This window comes from Acipenser ruthenus, chromosome 13 (assembly GCF_902713425.1).
Source record: "Acipenser ruthenus chromosome 13, fAciRut3.2 maternal haplotype, whole genome shotgun sequence".
Taxonomy (NCBI): domain Eukaryota; kingdom Metazoa; phylum Chordata; class Actinopteri; order Acipenseriformes; family Acipenseridae; genus Acipenser; species Acipenser ruthenus.
In genome coordinates, this window is record NC_081201.1 from 10,877,926 (window position 1) to 10,899,658 (window position 21,733).

The 21,733-nt window shown below is 43.7% G+C and overlaps 1 protein-coding gene across 2 annotated transcripts in view; it reads right to left on the bottom strand.

The window, feature by feature from the left end:
* The window catches only part of spsb3a (splA/ryanodine receptor domain and SOCS box containing 3a), a 42,763-nt gene extending 23,983 nt beyond the window's left edge, over positions 1-18,780 (bottom strand). The window contains exon 1 of one of the 2 annotated variants that reach the window (XM_059035668.1): positions 18,564-18,780. In XM_059035668.1, the coding sequence (XP_058891651.1) occupies positions 18,564-18,569 (6 nt within the window). In that variant the 5' untranslated portion in view covers positions 18,570-18,780. Of the gene's footprint in view, positions 1-368; positions 584-18,563 lie in introns of those variants that run through there. The other variant, XM_059035669.1, reaches the window with a different exon arrangement.
* Positions 18,781-21,733: the final 2,953 nt, after the last annotated feature.

Here is a 21,733-nt window from a genome sequence, read left to right on the forward strand (position 1 = left end):
CTTTAATTTAGGCCATCCTGATACTATTGACAAGTCCTTAACCGATATTGATTTGGACTATATTTTTAGCATTTCCTTAAATTTGCAAATAACACCTATATACTCTCTTTTTTAATTTTTTTAAATGCGGGCACGCAGGACCTCTCAGCTAGCGCGCGACTGGTCTGCCCCAGACACTCACCGCTAACCAGCTTTGACCTCTAGACGTATATATCAAAATACCACTGATTTGTATTATAGTATACTTACTAGGAACACATTTTAAACGTGTTTTTAATATAAATACAAAATGTAATACGCATTACATTCATGACTTAAACGTGCAACACCGCCTCTCTGTTCCGGACTGAAATGACAGAAATTCCCACCTGAACCTCAGCTTCCTCTTCGTTTTAGCGCCGTTTATCACAAAATGCGTTCCTGTATTCTGTCAAAGATGGATGTCTCCTATTTATCTGTTTATCGTAATAATCTAGTTCGTCTCTGCAAGGCCCCTTCACTCTCTCCCCTACTGCACCGACAGACGTAAACAATAAAATGTGTGTGGCCCGCCCCTCAGGCCTAGTTTGTTGGATAGCTCCCCACCTGGGTCGGGCATGTAACAGAAAACCTCATCTCAATGGCCTCTGTCGCAGCCAGTCATAATGTGGGCGGGAAGTGAAGGACAGAAAAAGTGAAGAACAGAAACTAGCTCTGAGCAGGTATCTGGAGCCACAATGGCGTGTGTTAACCTAAACGCAGTCAATTTTCGTGGCGTACAATACAATTCGACTCAATCGCTTTTCAATATTTAATTGTGTTGTCGGGATTTGGAGCACTCTCTTTTAGAACAGGGGTTACAAAACTTATTTTTTATTATTTTTTATTTGAGGCCCGCCTGTGCAGCTGCATTTGGCACGGTGGCCCACTATTAACAATTGAAGAAAATGAACAAAAAATGTACTGTACACGTTTAAACCTGTAACTGTAAATACATATTTACATTATTTTTTCATTTGAATGTTAATATTTTAGCGAGAGAAATCACAACCAGTTGCACTGCATGAAGTGCTTCTAGATCTTTTAAACGTTTTTGAAACACTTTCGTTTTAATAAAGTAAATTGCAAATACTAAACAGGTGTTTTTAATCAAATCTTAAAATAATACACCTTTTCATAACGAAATATCTTTGAAATTAAGCTATTTTTAATTTGTCAATACCTGAATCGGTATTTTAGTAACACCAGTGCAACACATATTTTCTCACCACTTAAATTTTTTTTCACTGGCTCATTTAGAATTAGAAGGTCCAGGAAGTTCATCTTCTCCACCAGTGCAACCTTCTCGTTTCTGAACAATAAATCGATCTGCGACAAATTCAAAATGCAAGCTGTTACTTTGGGCCCTGTCCACACTACATAACCGATCTCGAGAACCGTACTCGAAACCGCTCTAATTAATCCAGCTCAAAGCGTCCACACTGAAGTACCGCTTCATGTTTAGTCGGCCTTAATGCATCCACACACTATTAAAATAGTTCGGTTCCCTTTCAGTTCAAAGATGACCGCCAACAATACCTTTGGGATATGCCTGCTTGTCAGGTATTTGCTGAGCATTTTATATCAAAGCTGCCGATAGGCCCCTCAATGGAGTGATGTCCTCGGTCCCGCCTCCCGAGGTAATAGTCACTGCACGGAGACTTCAGTCTCTTTTGCCTTTCACGAACAGGTAGGTAGGTGACTACTGCAACTCCCTCCTGGCTGGCCTCCCTGCGTCTGCCACCCGTCCGCTCCAGCTCATCCAGAACTCTGCTGCCCGCCTGGTGTTCTCTCTGCCTCGCTTCGCCCACGCTACTCCACTACTCCGCTCGCTCCACTGGCTCCCGATCACTGCTCGCATCCAGTTCAAGACTCTTGTACTAGCCTACAGATGCCTTGACCAGACTGCACCCAGCTACCTCCAGACCCTCATCTCTCCCTACACCCCCACTCGACCTCTCCGCTCCGCCTGCACTAGAAGATTAGCTCTACCTCCGCTACGCTCCCCTGCTTCCAGAGCCTGCTCCTTCTCCACCCTTGCTCCGCAGTGGTGGAATGACCTTCCTACAGATATCAGGATGGCCCAGTCCCTGACCACATTCCGGCGCCTCCTTAAGACTCACCTCTTCAGACAGCACCTGTAGTACTCCTCTGTTTGTATCCTGGGACACTATCACCCTTCATGTAAATGTGCTTTATTTTGCTCTTATCTGCCCCCTATTTTACTGCATTTAATCCTGTACTTCAGAATACTGTAATCTGCCAAGTGTTTAACCTGTAGTACTTTGTATTTAATCACATCCTGATGTAACTATCACTATTTAATCATATCCTGATGTAACTATCACTATTATCTGCTGTATTAATGAATTTTGGTTTGTCACACTTGTACTTTGCTTGAACAAAAGTTATTGTATTTCTTGCTCTTATTGTATTACTTGTATTGTAACACTTGAAATGTATTTGCTTACGATTGTAAGTCGCCCTGGATAAGGGCGTCTGCTAAGAAATAAATAATAATAATAAATAATAATAATATAAAATTAACCTCTGCCAGTTGTGTGATTGACTCTCTTTAAGAGCTTTCTCTTGAGTTGTTTCTGCAGTTCCCTTGCAGTTTTATTGCTGGAAGTAGGCTTGCCACTTCCCCGGAATCAGAAACTCAGGAGCTGAAGGCTGAGCTAATGCTACGCAATTGTGTTTCATTTAAAATATATATATATATTGAGAGGAACAGTATTAGTTCCTCGTACAGGTTAGAAAAACTTGTCGGAAACTGCCGAGACTATACAGCTCCAAGAGTTTTGCTGTTTTCACCATGTTGCAGCGGCAAAACTAAATCACTTAGAATTACCATCTGTACCAGTACCAAAAGTTTGAAACTTTCTTACATCAGTAAATACCTCTTATACACAATGAGATCTACGTCGTCAAACTAAGGTAACATTGTTATTCTCCTTCTGCTTCCTTTTCCATTTCTTACTTTTTAATAGTGTGTAGCGACTTTTCAAACAGTAAAGCTAAATAACTGGACATCTACCAATCATGTGATTTCACATATTGGTCAACTTAAAAATAAACCAGGGAATGCAAGCAGTTTGATATCCACGCCATTTATATTAAACATTTTATTTATGTTTTAAAACAGCACATATCGCACAAAAAAAAAAAAAAAATACAGTTGTTTGAACTTGCAACATGAGGTCCTTGCAGGGCATGCGGCCTTAGCCCGCTGCACCACTGCATTGTTGTTGAAATGTGTTAATTTTTTAAGCTTACATCTATGCCTGACCAGCTTTCGCTGAAAACCTGAAGGTTCTGTTCGATTCTAGAAATGTTCCATTTCCTGTTTGAAAATATCTAGTTTCCTGTTTGTTTGTTAGATGTTTGGTAGATACCATAGAATGTAATTGTACACAAGAGTAGCATGTAGCTTCCTTGTCTAAATCTCTGCTCTCTGATAAATTGTAGTTCCTTGTTTAATTAAAAATAAAGGAATAATTTATTAGGTAGAAATAAATAAATACACAGAGGAATAAATAAATTTATAAATAAATATTTTTTAATAAATACATGTAGAAATTAATACATGTTTATATTATAAATGTATAAATAGATTAATAAATAGCAAGCTGTAACAGGGCGAGCAGCCCTGTACATTGATTTGTTTATTTTTAGAACGAGGGTTCCCCCTCCGCTCCTGTGTTATTTTGTGTTTGTTTATTTTGATTGTTGTATGCATGACGGCGAGCGCCGTATGTTTGTTATTGTTTTGTTTAGTTTTAAAACATGTCCTGGCAGAGGCGAGATCGGTGCTCGTCCTCTGCCAGGTGTAATGAAAAAACTCGTGCAGAAGGTGGCCATCTCCCGAATTAATTAAGTGATTAATTTTGTTGCTAATCGGGAGATGGTCACCTGAATATAAAAAGCCTGCAGCTCTCCAGCTCGGAGTGGGTGTCATAAGGAGAGTGTGCGAGAGGAGTCACGGAGAAACGAGAGAGAAAGTAAACATAGGAACAGTGAAGGCAATCTGCCCAGCCTGACCTGTGTTGCAGTTATTATTTTGTGTTCGTGATTTTGTTTTGTTTAACTATTTATTTTGCTCTGTGAGCGACTGTTTTCTGTTTAAATATTTTATTTATTTTTTTGAATTCATTAAATAAAACGGCGCCCGCGCCACTGCACAATACCTTTTTGTTGTTGTGGTCCCTTCTTCTGCCGTGACGTCAGACCCTCGTCCATTCCTGTCACACGTGGTGTCAGAAGTGGGATCGCAGCGCCTCCAGGACGCAGGCAGAAGAGGGTACTGCAGGTTTTTTCGTTTTTTTTTTTTTTTCGTTTTTGTGTGTGGAGTGAAGAGGAGGAAGGAAGATGGGAGGAAAGAAGTGGGAGGAAGCTTCGTGGTGCCTGCACTTCACGGAGGTGAGGCACTACCGGAGGGAAAGTGCTCCACAGAGGCCACCTCTCCAGAGAAGGATGGAGAGGTATGAGAGCTGGCTGAGGGACACCAGCGCCCCGCTGTGGTTAAAAACAGAGGGGAGACATCTGCTGGGGGACAGCAACCTGGATATCCTCTTGGACTTCGTTAGGCTGGAGCCAGAAGTTCAGGAAAAAGCCATCACCAGAGGATATCCAGGGCTCATAGAGGCCTTGGAGAGGATGACCCAGATGGTCGACTGGGTCTACCAGGAGCGAGAGGGGAGAGAGCGGAAGGTGAGGAGAAGGAGGCAGAGAGGGAACACGGACCTGGAATGGGAGGAGCCCGAATGTCCTGCGCCTGAGTGGGAGGAGCCCGAATGTCCTGCGCCTGAGTGGGAGGAGCCCGAATGTCCTGCGCCTAAAAGGGAGGAGCCCGAACGTCCTGCGCCTAAAAGGGAGGAGCCCGAACGTCCTGCGCCCAAGAGGGGGGAGTCGGTGCGTCCACGGCCCAAGAGGGGGGAGTCGGTGCGTCCACGGCCCAAGAGGGGGGAGTCGGTGCATCCACGGCCCAAGAGGGGGGAGTCGGTGCGTCCACGGCCCAAGAAGGGGAAGGCCGAAGGTCCACAGCCCAGGTACCTGCCAGCAGAGGGGGAATACCTGCTGGTGCCGCCTCCATCTCCATGGGAGGACTGTGAGTCGCTCCCACCACCACCAGCAGAGGGAGAATACCTGCTGGTGCCACCTCCGTCTCCGTGGGAGGACTGTGAGTCACTCCCACCTCCGCCAGCAGAGGGAGCATTCCTGCTGGTTCCACCTCCACCGCCCTGGGAGGACTGTGAGTCGCTCCCACCTCCGCCAGCAGAGGGAGAATACCTGCTGGTTCCCCCTCCACCGCCGTGGGAGGACTGTGAGTCGCTCCCACCTCCGCCAGCAGAGGGAGCATACCTGCTGGTGCCATCTCCACCGCCCTGGGAGGAATGTGAGTCGCTCCCACCTCCGCCAGCAGAGGGAGCATGCCTGCTGGTTCCACCTCCGTCTCCATGGGAGGACTGTGTGTCGCTCCCACCTCCGCCAGCAGAGGGAGCATTCCTGCTGGTTCCACCTCCACCGTCGTGGGAGGACGACGTGTCGCTCCCACCGCCAGCAGAGGGAGCATTCCTGCTGGTTCCACCTCCACCGTCGTGGGAGGACGACGTGTCGCTCCCACCACCAGCAGAGGGAGCATACCTGCTGGTGCCACCTCCGTCTCCGTGGGAGGACGACATGTTGCTCCCACCACCACCACCAGCAGAGGGAGCATGCCTGCTGGTTCCGCTTCCACCACAACCAGCAGAGGGAACATGCCTGCTGGTTTCCCTGTCGCTGCCAGAAGGGGAGGAGCCGCCTTCGCTGCCAGAAGGGGAGGAGCCGCCTTCGCTGCCAGAAGGGGAGGAGCCGCCTTCGCTGCCAGAAGGGGAGGAGCCGCCTTCGCTGCCAGAAGGGGAGGAGCCGCCTTCGCTGCCAGAAGGGGAGGAGCCCCTGCCGCCTTCGCAGCCTGAAGGGGAGGAAGCCCTGCCGCCTTCGGAGCCTGAAGGGGAGGAAGCCCTGCCGCCTTCGCAGCCTGAAGGGGAGGAAGCCCTGCCGCCTTCGCAGCCTGAAGGGGAGGAAGCCCTGCCGCCTTCGCAGCCTGAAGGGGAGGAAGCCCTGCCGCCTTCGGAGCCTGAAGGGGAGGAAGCCCTGCCGCCTTCGGAGCCTGAAGGGGAGGAAGCCCTGCCGCCTTGGCCGCCTGAAGGGGAGGAAGCCCTGCCGCCTTGGCCGCCTGAAGGGGAGGAAGCCCTGCCGCCTTGGCCGCCTGAAGGGGAGGAAGCCCTGCCGCCTTGGCCGCCTGAAGGGGAGGAAGCCCTGCCGCCTTGGCTGCCAGAAGGGGAGGAGCCCCTGCCGCCCTGGCTGCCAGAAGGGGAGAAGCCCCTGCCGCCTTGGCCGCCAGAAGAGGAGGAGCCCCTGCCGCCTTTACTGTCAGGAGGAGAGGAGCAGGAGCTACCTCTACCTCCACCACCACCATTGGGAGAAGTGGAGCTCCTGCTGCCGCCTTCATGGCCAGGGGCTCCCCTCCCGCCGTCGGCATCGCCTAGGGTCGCCTGTGTCTCCCTTGCATCTCCTAGGGTTGCTGCCGGTCCTGCGTTGCCTCCCGAGGGTCCGCTGCCGTCGCCTCCCGAGGGTCCGCTGCCGCTGCCGTCGCCTCCCGAGGGTCCGCTGCCGCTGCCGTCGCCTCCCGAGGGTCCGCTGCCGCTGCCGTCGCCTCCCGAGGGTCCGCTGCCGCTGCCGTCGCCTCCCGAGGGTCCGCTGCCGCTGCCGTCGCCTCCCGAGGGTCCGCTGCCGTCGCCTGGGGTCGCCAGGGATCCTGCTTCACCTGGGGTCCCTACACTGTGGTCGGATCCCCATGGAGGGGAGCTGCCGGCCATCAAGAAAGGGGGGGAGGTCAGGAGACCAGCTCCCCCAGCCGCACTTTCGCGGCCAGAGGTCATGTGGTCGGAGCCCCACGGAGGGGAGCTGCCGGCCATCAAGAAAGGGGGGGAGGTCAGGAGACCAGCTCCCCCAGCCGCACTTTCGCGGCAGGATATTGTGTGGTCGGAGCCCCACGGAGGGGAACTGCCGGCTATGAAGAAGGGGGGGGAGGTCAGGAGACCAGCTCCCCCAGCCGCACTTTCGCGGCAGGAGTTTGTGTGGTCAGAGCCCCACGGAGGGGAACTGCTGGCCATGAAGAGGAGGGGGAAGGTCAGGAGACCAGCTCCCCCAGCCGCAATTTCGCGGCAGGAGAGAGTGTGGCGGGAGCCCCGGAAGAGGGAGCTGCCGGCCATGAAGAATTGGGGGGTGGAGGACATCCCACCATGGCCACCCCCATGGACACTGGGCTTTCCCCTCTTCCGGGACTATGAGACTGAGGGGGAAGGTGGCCGTTGGGCCATGTGTGCTTTGCACAAGGGGGGGGATATGTAACAGGGCGAGCAGCCCTGTACATTGATTTGTTTATTTTTAGAACGAGGGTTCCCCCTCCGCTCCTGTGTTATTTTGTGTTTGTTTATTTTGATTGTTGTATGCATGACGGCGAGCGCCGTATGTTTGTTATTGTTTTGTTTAGTTTTAAAACATGTCCTGGCAGAGGCGAGATCGGTGCTCGTCCTCTGCCAGGTGTAATGAAAAAACTCGTGCAGAAGGTGGCCATCTCCCGAATTAATTAAGTGATTAATTTTGTTGCTAATCGGGAGATGGTCACCTGAATATAAAAAGCCTGCAGCTCTCCAGCTCGGAGTGGGTGTCATAAGGAGAGTGTGCGAGAGGAGTCACGGAGAAACGAGAGAGAAAGTAAACATAGGAACAGTGAAGGCAATCTGCCCAGCCTGACCTGTGTTGCAGTTATTATTTTGTGTTCGTGATTTTGTTTTGTTTAACTATTTATTTTGCTCTGTGAGCGACTGTTTTCTGTTTAAATATTTTATTTATTTTTTTGAATTCATTAAATAAAACGGCGCCCGCGCCACTGCACAATACCTTTTTGTTGTTGTGGTCCCTTCTTCTGCCGTGACGTCAGACCCTCGTCCATTCCTGTCACACAAGCCATAAAAATATATTAATTGATTTGGCTGATGCTTTTATCCAGAGCAACTGACATTTGTATACTGATATAAAAGTATGTTTCATGTAAAAAAACAAACAGAAAAATGGTTATATAGCTGGACACTGATAATCCTTCACTTGCAGCATCTGTGGAGTAGTGGTTAAAGTACTGTGCTTCTGACTGGAAAGTTGTGAGTTCAGTCCCAGGTGGAAGACACACTTGCTTTACCCAGATTGGTCCAGTGAAAAACCCAACTATATAAATGGGTAGTTGTTTGTAAAAAAATAATGTCACATATGTAAGTTGGCCTGGATAAGGGTGTTTGCTACGAAATAAAATAATAATTTTCAGGCCTGGTTGGTACTTGAATGGGAGACTCCCTTGCAATACCAGGTACTTTAAACTTTTCTTTGGAGTTTTACTTGTTTACAATAACAAATAGTAGATTAAACAGCAACAATGAGCTGATTTACTTTTATTACTGATGCCAGCAGCTTCGCTCGGCTTAAAAAATTCCCAGATTGCTGCACTCGTCTTAAATAATTAACACCTCACTTCGCTTGCCTTAAAAAGCTACTCACTACTAGTCTCTCCTAGCAGAACTTTTCATCTCTGATTCCATTACAGCACACCATGCCAGTGCAGCGTGCTGCTCTTTCACTTTTCTATAAGGCACATGAGACGCACTGTTATGACTGATTTTATTAATCGCTATTGAAATAATTGCATAAGGGAAGTTATACATATATTTATTTCATGCCTCCACCCAATGTTTTAATTGCATTTGGATCATTGTAGACACCACCTGATACGTGAGCGCAACAAACTCAGCAATGCATTATCCACAGTTGGTTAAAAAAATTAATGAAACGGACACATTTGTTATATAAGGTAGGCTATGTTAGGTGGATGACAGATTCCTAATATTGTGAAAGTGGCTCTTTTGATCAAAAATAAATGAATAAGTAATAGTAATAGTTGTCTACCTATTTTGAATATTAACTTTTAAATATTTAGCTGTGCTGTTTTGAGAATAGGCCTATACAGTGTATATCTTAGTGGTAATATATTTGTTTTAATTAGTCATGGCCCTAAAGGAATCAGTATACTCTCATTTGGCCCAGAGAAGAATATTCTTGATAACAAATGACCTGCAATGCCTGGATTGTTTTATTGGATTTGCTATGAAAACAAAAGTTTTTTATCACACTTGGCTATGTTGTGGGAGAGTTTGCAAGAAAGTGGAACTTATTATCATTCCTTCTTCACGGAGCTTATGAATTATATTGAAACTGTGGAGATTCTGGGAAGACTTCAGGGATTTTCTATATTCTACCAATTTTATGTCGAGCAGCAACACACAGTAAGATCAAATATTAATCACTATTTACTGCAAAGCATTTTGCTAATTTTGCATTTTTATAAGTCTGCATTATTAATGTGCTACATATTTATTGTGAATTTGTGATAGTGTAATCTAGCACTGCAGAAGCACAAATATTTGTTGATGGAAAAATGTACCCATTTCAGTCGTTTTACATGTTTTACTGCAAACGGTGTGAATAAGGACAGCTGGGACATTATCAGATGTTATTCATTTAAAGTACAATTACATGCATTATGCTGCTTCTGTAATTAGGAGAAGACCCCAAACAGCTTTTCTTTCAGTTTACAGTGTGCAAAATTCTACAAACTGACCCATGTGCTTTTAGGCATTAATATACTGTATATGTATTTTATTTAGTTCCAATCCATATGCTGTATTAAACCAAAATCATGAAAATCCTGTTAATATATCAATGCCACTGCCTTATCGATATAAACGATTTAAACATGTCTAAACAGGAAGGCATGCATAAAAGCTGCAGGTATTTTATTACTGCATTGATCAATAATACATAACAAAAACCCCATCAAAGTCACAAATTATATTCGGGCCGGGACATTTCAATTTGATGATAATAAGCAGAGTGACATTAACAGAAGTGACATTAAATTTGACTATTATGGCTACATCTGTGTTCTTTTCATACATTTACACTGCAGAACCACAGAACGTGTGAAACTTGTAATATCTAAATGGCATGTGTGTATAGTAAAAAAAAAAAAAATAGAAGTGCTCTATTCCTATACAGCAGTGTTTATATGTAATTTTGGCATAGCACTGGTGTTTAGTCATTTGGAACTCTAAATAATTGTTAAACGTTATGTGTTTAATCTGTGCCATTTCTGTTATACTTTGACGTTTAGATTTTAAACACCAGCCCTTTTATAAATGCATATGAATGTTTAAAACGTGTTAAGAATCATAAACCCATCCAGGAGTTTATAAAATAAACACCACACAGTGTTTAATTCCTTGCTTCCTATATTGGTACATACCTGTTAATTATTATTAACTACATGATTACTGTGTTGATGTTGCTATTATATAAACTGTTCTCCTTGTATGCCACCTTGGATAAAGGCATCTGCTAAATTCATGATAATAAATCAGTCAATTAACATATGTTGTATGGAAAAGTATATGTAATGCATTTAGCATTTGTCACACATTTGCATTTGTATTTAGTTTGGTATCACATTTGCATTTGCATTGAGCAAATTCAGAATTTCAAATACATGCAGTCATTTGCATTTAAATCTAAATGCATTTGACCACATGTTTGTTTATATCACATTATGCTTATGGATACTCATACAATAATATTAATGATGACAATTTATTTCATACAGGGGGCTTATAGTCATCCTGAAACACTGGAACCATCATGCCTTCCACCACGAAACGATAAAGAAAACAACAACATAAATACTACATGAACAGGATAGGACAGGATAAGGATCAACACATATGCAGCCCACTCACAACTACAATAACACATCAGAAACCATACAGTGCGTTTACATGAGCATAAGAATTCCGATATTTTAAACTAATTCTGATATCAAAAGTCATGTAAACACAGTTTTCGGAAAATGTATCGGAATATTCTGAAAGTTGGTTTTCGGAAAACAGCACCTAGAAATTTCCGATTAAATTCCGAAAACTAACAAAATGTATATCATGTAAACACACTTTTCGGAAAACTTATTCCGATAGCGTACTGCACATTTGCAAACTTTGACCTTCATTCCTGCATGTGGTTTTAGAAAACAGAGAAAATGATAATAATCTGTAGTCAGTCTGCATGCATCCATTTGTCTAGTTCAGGATAAAGTAATACATTTGTTAAAGTCTGTATTTATTTGTTAATAGCACATACTGAAGCAGCGAATGTTTTCCAGCTTTAAAATGACGTGATAATTTAAAATAATGTCTGCAAAAGAAACTGGTAATATAGAACAGGATGAGCTGTTGGAAATGCTGATTGCACATTGTGGGGAATCTGAATCTGAAGGATAGTAATCTTTGAATTTAAGACCTGACACTTCGAAAAAGCACTATATTGGATTCCGCTATTTCGCAGAAATGTCCGGTCTTCAAATCGTACTTAGGCTACTACAGTACTTGGCATGCGAAAATATTCTGTGTTTTCCGAAAACTTCAATCCATGTGTACAGTTGAATTCTAATTAGATTTTCTATCGTTAATCATGTAAACACAGAAAAGTGACGTTTTAAGAATCAGTTTTCTGATTCAGTTTTCCGAAAACATTAGTTTTCGGAAAACGCTTTGTCATGTAAACGTACTGATAGACACAGACACACCCCAATTTCAGCAATCTCCAGACTGATCACAGCACGTTGAGAGTTACTATCATGCAACTGTCCTTGTAGCATCTCCTGGCCAACCACAGCCCGTTGAGAGTTATTATCGTGCAACTGTCAACGTAAAATATTCAGAACGAAATCTGCCCATTGAGGAATACCATCGTGCAACTGTCCAAGTGACATCTCCAGACCGAACACAGCACATTGAGGAATACCTTTGTGCAACTGCCCAAGTGACATCTCCAGACCGAACACAGCACATTGAGGAATACCATCGTGCAACTGCCCAAGTGACATCTCCATACCGAACACAGCACATTGAGGAATACCTTTGTGCAACTGCCCAAGTGACATCTCCAGACCGAACACAGCACATTGAGGAATACCGTCGTGCAACTGCCCAAGTGACATCTCCAGACCGAACACAGCACATTGAGGAATACCGTCGTGCAACTGTCCAAGTGACATCTCCAGACCGAACACAACACATTGAGGAATACCGTCGTGCAACTGCCCAAGTGACATCTCCAGACCGAACACAGCACATTGAGGAATACCGTCGTGCAACTGCCCAAGTGACATCTCCAGACCGAACACAGCACATTGAGGAATACCGTCGTGCAACTGTCCAAGTGACATCTCCAGACCGAACACAGCACATTGAGGAATACCGTCGTGCAACTGCCCAAGTGACATCTCCAGACCGAACACAGCACATTGAGGAATACCGTCGTGCAACTGCCCAAGTGACATTTCCAGACCGAACACAGCACATTGAGGAATACCTTTGTGCAACTGTCCAAGTGACATCTCCAGACCGAACACAGCACATTGAGGAATACCGTCGTGCAACTGCCCAAGTGACATCTCCAGACCGAACACAGCACATTGAGGAATACCGTCGTGCAACTGCCCAAGTGACATCTCCAGACCGAACACAGCACATTGAGGAATACCTTTGTGCAACTGTCCAAGTGACATCTCCAGACCGAACACAGCACATTGAGGAATACCTTTGTGCAACTGTCCAAGTGACATCTCCAGACCGAACACAGCACATTGAGGAATACCTTTGTGCAACTGTCCAAGTGACATCTCCAGACCGAACACAGCACATTGAGGAATACCGTCGTGCAACTGCCCAAGTGACATCTCCAGACCGAACACAGCACATTGAGGAATACCTTTGTGCAACTGTCCAAGTGACATCTCCAGACCGAACACAGCACATTGAGGAATACCTTTGTGCAACTGTCCAAGTGACATCTCCAGACCGAACACAGCACATTGAGGAATACCTTTGTGCAACTGTCCAAGTGACATCTCCAGACCGAACACAGCACATTGAGGAATACCTTCGTGCAACTGTCCAAGTGACATCTCCAGACCGAACACAGCACATTGAGGAATACCGTCGTGCAACTGTCCAAGTGACATCTCCATACCGAACACAGCACATTGAGGAATACCGTCGTGCAACTGTCCAAGTGACATCTCCAGACCGAACACAGCACATTGAACAATACCGTCGTGCAACTGCCCAAGTGACATCTCCAGACCAAACACAGCACATTGAGGAATACCGTCGTGCAACTGCCCAAGTGACATCTCCAGACCGAACACAGCACATTGAGGAATACCGTCGTGCAACTGCCCAAGTGACATTTCCAGACCGAACACAGCACATTGAGGAATACCTTTGTGCAACTGTCCAAGTGACATCTCCAGACCGAACACAGCACATTGAGGAATACCGTCGTGCAACTGCCCAAGTGACATCTCCAGACCGAACACAGCACATTGAGGAATACCGTCGTGCAACTGCCCAAGTGACATCTCCAGACCGAACACAGCACATTGAGGAATACCTTTGTGCAACTGTCCAAGTGACATCTCCAGACCGAACACAGCACATTGAGGAATACCTTTGTGCAACTGTCCAAGTGACATCTCCAGACCGAACACAGCACATTGAGGAATACCTTTGTGCAACTGTCCAAGTGACATCTCCAGACCGAACACAGCACATTGAGGAATACCGTCGTGCAACTGCCCAAGTGACATCTCCAGACCGAACACAGCACATTGAGGAATACCTTTGTGCAACTGTCCAAGTGACATCTCCAGACCGAACACAGCACATTGAGGAATACCTTTGTGCAACTGTCCAAGTGACATCTCCAGACCGAACACAGCACATTGAGGAATACCTTTGTGCAACTGTCCAAGTGACATCTCCAGACCGAACACAGCACATTGAGGAATACCGTCGTGCAACTGCCCAAGTGACATCTCCAGACCGAACACAGCACATTGAGGAATACCTTTGTGCAACTGTCCAAGTGACATCTCCAGACCGAACACAGCACATTGAGGAATACCTTTGTGCAACTGTCCAAGTGACATCTCCAGACCGAACACAGCACATTGAGGAATACCTTTGTGCAACTGTCCAAGTGACATCTCCAGACCGAACACAGCACATTGAGGAATACCGTCGTGCAACTGCCCAAGTGACATCTCCAGACCGAACACAGCACATTGAGGAATACCTTTGTGCAACTGTCCAAGTGACATCTCCAGACCGAACACAGCACATTGAGGAATACCGTCGTGCAACTGTCCAAGTGACATCTCCAGACCGAACACAGCACATTGAACAATACCGTCGTGCAACTGCCCAAGTGACATCTCCAGACCAAACACAGCACATTGAGGAATACCGTCGTGCAACTGCCCAAGTGACATCTCCAGACCAAACACAGCACATTGAGGGATACGGTCTCACAACTGTCTGTAACACAAACCAGCAGAATCAGCATCGCAATGAGCCACAGGCCAGACCCCAACAACAGCAGGAACAACGTCATTGGGACCAACAGCTAAACAAACTCAACAACAGGAAAATTACATGTCATTTATTCACAAACAACCAGATCAGGAAACACTGAGCAAACTGCCCCCGCCAAACTAAGCCTTGCCAGATGACCTGGTACAACACATCCTGGTATGCAGTGCACCAACAAAGTCCAAAACTGTTTGGGAAGACATTGTTGATGTCAATAAAGTTTACAATGCTTCACAGAAGTTGAAGGAAATCAATCCTTTCTACAAAGACATCATCTTGCCACAAAACTGTCAACTTGCTTACAATCACAACTTGAACGCATTTCAATGTCATTCTGACAATGAAGAAGAAGACGACAATGAAATCACTGTGAAGGAAACAAAGAACAACCTCACCCCTAAGAACCTTTGCTAAGTAAGGTTCAACCAGATGAATAGGCTGTTATTTACCACAATTACACAATACATCCCATACACAGTGAAAGAAAGAAAGGTACAGGAACTGCTCTTTACCAAATGCTTCACATACAGGATGACGCACTGGAAGACTGGAGGAAAAACTAGACCTACTGTGTTTCCCAGACTTGTACACCCACGGAATTCATGGAATGCATGCTGAATGGACGCCCCACTTGAATCCAACAGAGTTTGTCAAAGCTCGGCTTCAGTCATGCCACGTGCAATTTAGGCTGAATAAGCAATATATCTTTCACCTGCAGTATCAGGCCAATCTGGCAAAGACCTGGACTGACCTGGGACAATACGTAAAGGAGGTGAATGGACCAGGGTTTGCAAACATGCCCATCAGTGAACTTGTTGCACGAGATACTGTCAGTGAATCTCGGTTCATGCACAACAAGTTTCATGCAATCTTGAATTTCATCACATCCCCAAATGGCCCTCTGTGGAAAGTTACACATTACTTTTGGCGCAGAGAGTACCAGGCACATGGAAGATGCACCACTTATTGGAGTTTCCCCCACCTCACAAATTGCACAGTACATTAATTAACATGTCGCCTGTACCATTCCAAATGACCTGATGACACCTGTACTCAGAGACCGGGTCTTGAAATGGCAGCAACATAAATGCAACAACTACTGCCTAATCCAAGAAAATCAAAAACAAGGTGGTGATAGTTTGTCACTTTGGATTTCCCAGAAAAGAACAAACCATGGTTGTAATCCAAGATGTGGCTGAGGCCATTGCTGGCTGGAAAGCACTGAAACCTCACAGCAGACTCTATGATCTACCAGAGTAGTACAGAAGTCAGAACCAATGACTACAATCCAGCCATTTTGTTAGCTTGGGAAGGCAATATGGATATTCAGTTCATTGGTTAACAATCTACAGCCCTCAACTGCTGCATTACAAAATACCTCTCAAAACCTGAGAAGAGTTTTGCCCTTGGCATCATGAATGACATCAACTCAAACAAATCTCTGGCCAGCAGACTGTGGAATGCTGCACTCCGCAGCTTGTCCAACAGAGAATGTGGTGCACTTGAAGCAGCAGACAATCTCCTAAGCTTACCTCTCTGTGGCACAGATCCGTTTCTAGCCGCCCGCTGAAATCCAAGGAACACATTGACATGATTGCACAAGAAAATCCTGACTCAACTGACATCTACTTTCCTTCCTGGATTGACTCATACTAACCAAAACGTCCGAGGCTCTGCAAGACATGAGCCTCTGTGATTTAATTGCATGGCATGATGTGGTGACAGAGAAGCCAAAAATGGAAAACATCGCTTGTTACATGTTTCCCTTTGGATACATCAAAAAGAGAAGCACGCCCTACTTAATCAATCAATACCATTACAGTGTTTAAGACTACCCAGAGAACTACTTCTATGCTATCCTCCTACTTTTCAAGCCATGGAAAGACAGAACAGACCTTCTTCCTGAAGGGTGCCATTCCTATGTGGAAGCCTTCCATGCTTGTAGGGATAGCCTTCAAAAAGCTATGGCCTATCATGACCAACTACAACAAATAGCTGCAGCTGATGAGGAGTTAACTCGACGAGTAGAGCAAAAACAAAAGGAAATAGAGGCTGAAGAGGACAATGAGCTTGAAATAGAAGGACCTGAAAATCAAGTTCACTTTGCTCCTCTGCGGGCTGCAGAGGCAATGGCTGAAGTCAGAGATGTGGCGGCACAACCTCTTCTACAAAATGTACAAGACATGCTCAAGCACCTTAATAAAGATCAGCAGAGAGTGTTTGACCAGATTGCCAGAACTTTGCAACAACAAACTGAAACAAACGCTCCCATCCTCCGCATGTTTGTGAGTGGCACTGGAGGCAAAGGGAAGACTTTTCTCATTCAAACTGTCACAGCATGGGTGAGACAAAGCCAGGGAAAAGAGTTGCAGCTTACAATATCAATGGGATGACCATTCACAGACTACTAATTCTTCCAGTGGAGCATGGAAAAATAGTGTATAGTAACCTCTCTGATGAGGTACTGCAATGCCTTCGTACAGACATGTGAGATGTGACCCTCCTCATTATTGATGAGGTGTCCATGATTTCCAATGTCACCTTATTGTACATCCATCTTCGTCTGTGTGAGATTTTCCAGACTGCTAACACAGATGATGGCTGGTTTGTAAAAATCAGCATCTTACTTCTGGGGGATTTGCTACAGCTTCCACCTGTGCATGAGAATCCACCTTATGTGCCAGTTACTCAAGAGGAATTACACAAACTGACTGGCTCCATGGGATCTGTGGACCTGTGGAATTTGTTTATGTATGATGATCTCACACTTAATATGCGCCAGAAACATGACAGACCTTTTGGTAACCTCCTTAACCGCGCCCGACTCAGAGCCACCAACCAAGCTGATCGCAGAGTGTTGACAAATGTAGGCGATGCAAAACTTCTCCAATCATGAACCGTGAACTTATTCAGTCAGCAGGAAGAATGATTGCAGTCCAACTTATGCTTTGGGAAACCAAACCAGACGGGACCGTTACAAAGCGACACAATGCCAAGATTACTGCTGTGCAGAAGAGCAAAATTACTGTGGACAACAGGATACCAGTTATCTTCCATTATCACACATCACGGACAGGGTCTTACTTCAGGACACTATGTGTCTGTTCTTGCTGTAGGTGCTACTGGAAAATGGGTGCATGCAAATGATGCAATCATTGAAGTCAAACCATGGCCAAGAAATGCAAAGGACATGTATATGGCCTTTTATGAAGAGATCTAATGCTTTACAAATGGCTTACATTGACCTAAGTTCATAACACCTCTATATCAAGGAGAATAATGTTTTTTTTCCAGCATTAAAATGTGTTGGTATACTACCCTTTAGCACTGACATGCATATGTACCTTTTTAACCATTCATAACATTGTAGTTTTGTACCTACGTAAATATCAATATATTAATACCTACCAAAATATAGATGTTGTTTTCACCACTGATGGATGTACATTTTAACTAAAATAATACAATGTTTACACTTTCAATATTGTCAAAGAGTCCCTTATACCATTATTTTACTTTAAAATCTTCTCATTTCTGTTGTATGACTCGTGTCTTGTCTGTATGTCTGTCTGTCTGTCTATTTACCATATACATTCTCTAATATTGTTTTATTTTGTTTATTATTTGATGAAGTAAAAAAGAAGTGATATCTATAACAAAATGTCAATATAAAAAAACAAGTTAGAAAAATGCAACAGCTGTTTAAAGTCATGATATCAAACACAAAAGCCCAAGTTAGGAGAAGCAATTGGGGCAACCTGGCCAAGCATCAAGCAAATAGGTACAATTAGAAAGGTGCTGGGGCCCAAGATTCACACAATTATTGCTTCTAACTTGGCTTCTTTTTTATCGCTCCACTTTACATTGAAATGCTCTTTGTATAACTTCAAGTGGATTGTGACCATTCCCTTATCAGCTCAAGTCACATCTGCAACAAAAAACATTGACAATGCACAACCTGTGCCTTACCTGCATGTTATCCGTGTGTCTTCCCAAAGCATTCTTGTCTGCGCCTGTGATGACGCCTCTCCCACTCTTTCACTCTGTAGTGGTTGTAAGGATAACTAAGAACATTTCAGGGTATTACGTGAAGGTACCAGTGTTAATTACTCATTGATGTTTCTTATCTTGTAGCAAAAGTATTCTATTGCAATATGTTTGCGTTTAGTCCAGAGACTGTCCATCAGTGGGTTTTTGGAAATCTGGAAATTGAGGGGTCACTGAGAAATTTACCTCCTCAGGGGCCAATGCATACCGGACTAGTACGGAGAAAAATAAATAAATGAACTGCGCACACTGCAAGCGATGCTAACTACGTATCTTAATTCTGTAGATGGGCTTCTTTTTTACTATTGCTTCGCCGTTCTGTGTGCATTACACTTCGGTATAAAAAAAAAAAAAATCCAAAGTTAACTTTCTTGTTTACCGTTCACATGTCAACGATGTTTTAATCAGCCTATCAGTGCGTCTATTCTGGCTTTTCTGTGGCCTGTACTGTTCAGTAGGAGGTGGGACAAAGTCAGTGTTGCGTTGTTATTTTGATTTAGGTTGCTAAAATCTGGTTTTCAGCATTGGAGGTAAAATACCACAAAGAAAACAAGCGAAGTATATTTCGGTTGAGGATCAAATCAAATCAAATCAAACTTTATTTGTATAGCACTTTTCATGGCAGAGCCATCTCATGGCGCTTAACAGAAAAACAACAGTTCAACATAAACAAAAAATATATAAGAACAGTAAAAAAAAAAAAAAAGAGCTGTGTAGTGATACGAACCCAGGGATGCAAGAAAAGGCTAGTTAGTCAACCACCTAATATCTTTTTATTAGCAGCCTTCATTTTAAAGAATCTCTCAAAACCTCGATCTCAAACCTAATTTCAGGGGCTTTAAAAAATAAATAAATACATTAATTTAAACTGCAACAAAAACTTTTTGGCAAAATTGCATAGTGATCTCAAATCTTTAAACAGTAATTTGTTAATTATAGCATGTAATTAATAATCTGGGAATAAATGGAGAAAATAAGATGTTGCAATTTTTTTTTAATGTGTCAGTGTTTATTGAAAAAAAAAGAAAACTGGTTAGAATTTGAATGTTTCAGGTACATATCAGGGGTAATACTGGGGGACACTCAGAAAAGCAGCTCACCTGCTTGTATTCTTTATGAATGCAAACCATGTAAAGCTGGTTAACCTGTATCCATACCTGCTTATATAGACTAGTGGGTTTAATATTATAGCATTCAAAGTTGAAAAAAAAGAAGCTTAAAACCCATGAAACAATTTTGGGTTAGGGTTAGCCCCAATATCTAAACAATCTTCATTTGAGCGACTTAGTAAAATTGACTTGCTTGAAAAGTTGCCTGGTGTTACATTTAGACTACTTCCACTGAGTCTATTATGAATCAGTTATCATATTTTGGAATCGTATACTGAGGTGAGTAATTTCTTTAATGTTTTACCATAATATTTTCTAAACCAAGAGAGGAATGAAAGAATCATTTTCTCAATCCACATCTGAATATCCAAATGAACTCACTAGGAGGCACTAGTGTACCTTGTTGTACAGTGTCTATCATTTACAGATAGTAAGTTTGGATGGTAAACATTAAAATACAATAGACATGGAAAAAACACAATTTAAAATGGCTTTTATGGGAGATAGCATATCTGTGGAATAAGCATTTCTTTATTCAATCAGTGAAAGCTGTTATTGGTTTATGAATATCACACATAGATGGCAATCACAAAACAATGCCTGTTTTGTACAGATGCAATAAAGACTTATTTCGACAGCCCTGCAATTACCACAGATAGCAGGTAACACAACAGTATTACAAGTGTGTAAAACGTGGTAAATTGGCAAGAAATCAGAGACAGCAAATAGCCAAGACATGTTTGAAATGTAATAAACACAGTCTATAGCTCAGGTGGAAATGCAATTAAACAATGTGCTCTTTATATCAACGGGGCGGGTTTCTGTCTGAGATCGGTTTAAATTAGCATCCAGGCCTTGCTAGCTGTCTACAATAAAGCACAGAATAGGAAAACTTCACATTGAATCTTGTAAAGTACTTTCTTTAAAAGCTGTAACAGGGCGCTCAAGCATGCCATCTTTCACAACCATATCGGAATTGTCTTAACTGCAGGACAAAACTATAGTAACTAAATTCATCCCTGAAAATCCCACTCTGATTTTGTGAGGGTGAGATTTACAACGTGCATGACAACAAAGGTTCAGATTGCCAGGAGTCTGCAGTCCAGCAGTCAGACCTGCAAAAGGCGATACGTTTACAAGGCAAATCCGCTGTAAAACAAGCCTGTCTGTAACATCCATCCCTGCCACAACTGTAAATTCAGAATTGGTGTGATGAAAAGTTAATAACCATTAAATTATACAGTGTATATATATATATATATATATATATATATATATATATATATATATATATATATATATATATAATATATTAAAATGCATTAAAATAGTGTTTTTTTTTTCATTTATCTACACATCCTACCCCACAACTTCCAAGTGAAAAAAATATTCTAGAAATCTGTAGAAAATTAATTAAAAATAAAAACTGAAATAGCTTGGTTGGATAAGTGTCCACCCCCCTTGTAATAGCTAAATTAGCTCAGGTGTAACCAATCGGCTGTGTTAAATTGTAGTGATTCACATGATTTCAGGATAAATTCAGCAGTTCCTGTAGGTTCCAGCAAAGACTCAACCATGAGCACCAAGGCGCTTTCAAAAGGACTCCAGGACAAAGTTGTTGAAAGGCACAGATCAGGGGATGGGTATAAAAAAAATATCAAAGGCCTTGAATATCCCTTGAAGCACGGTCAAGACGATTATTAAAAAGTGGAAGGTGTATGGCACCACTAAGACCCTGCCTAGATCAGACCGTCCCTCCAAACTGGATGACCGAGCAAGAAGGAGACTGATCAGAGAGGCTTCCAAAAGGCCAATGGCAACTTTGCAAGAGCTACAGGCTTTTATGGCCAAGACTGGTCAAAGTGTGCACGTGACAACAATATCCCAAGCACTCCACAAATCTGGCCTGTATGGTAGGGTGGCAAGAAGGAAGCCATGTGGCAAAAAGTTTTGTGGTCTGACAAAACTAAAATTGAACTTTTT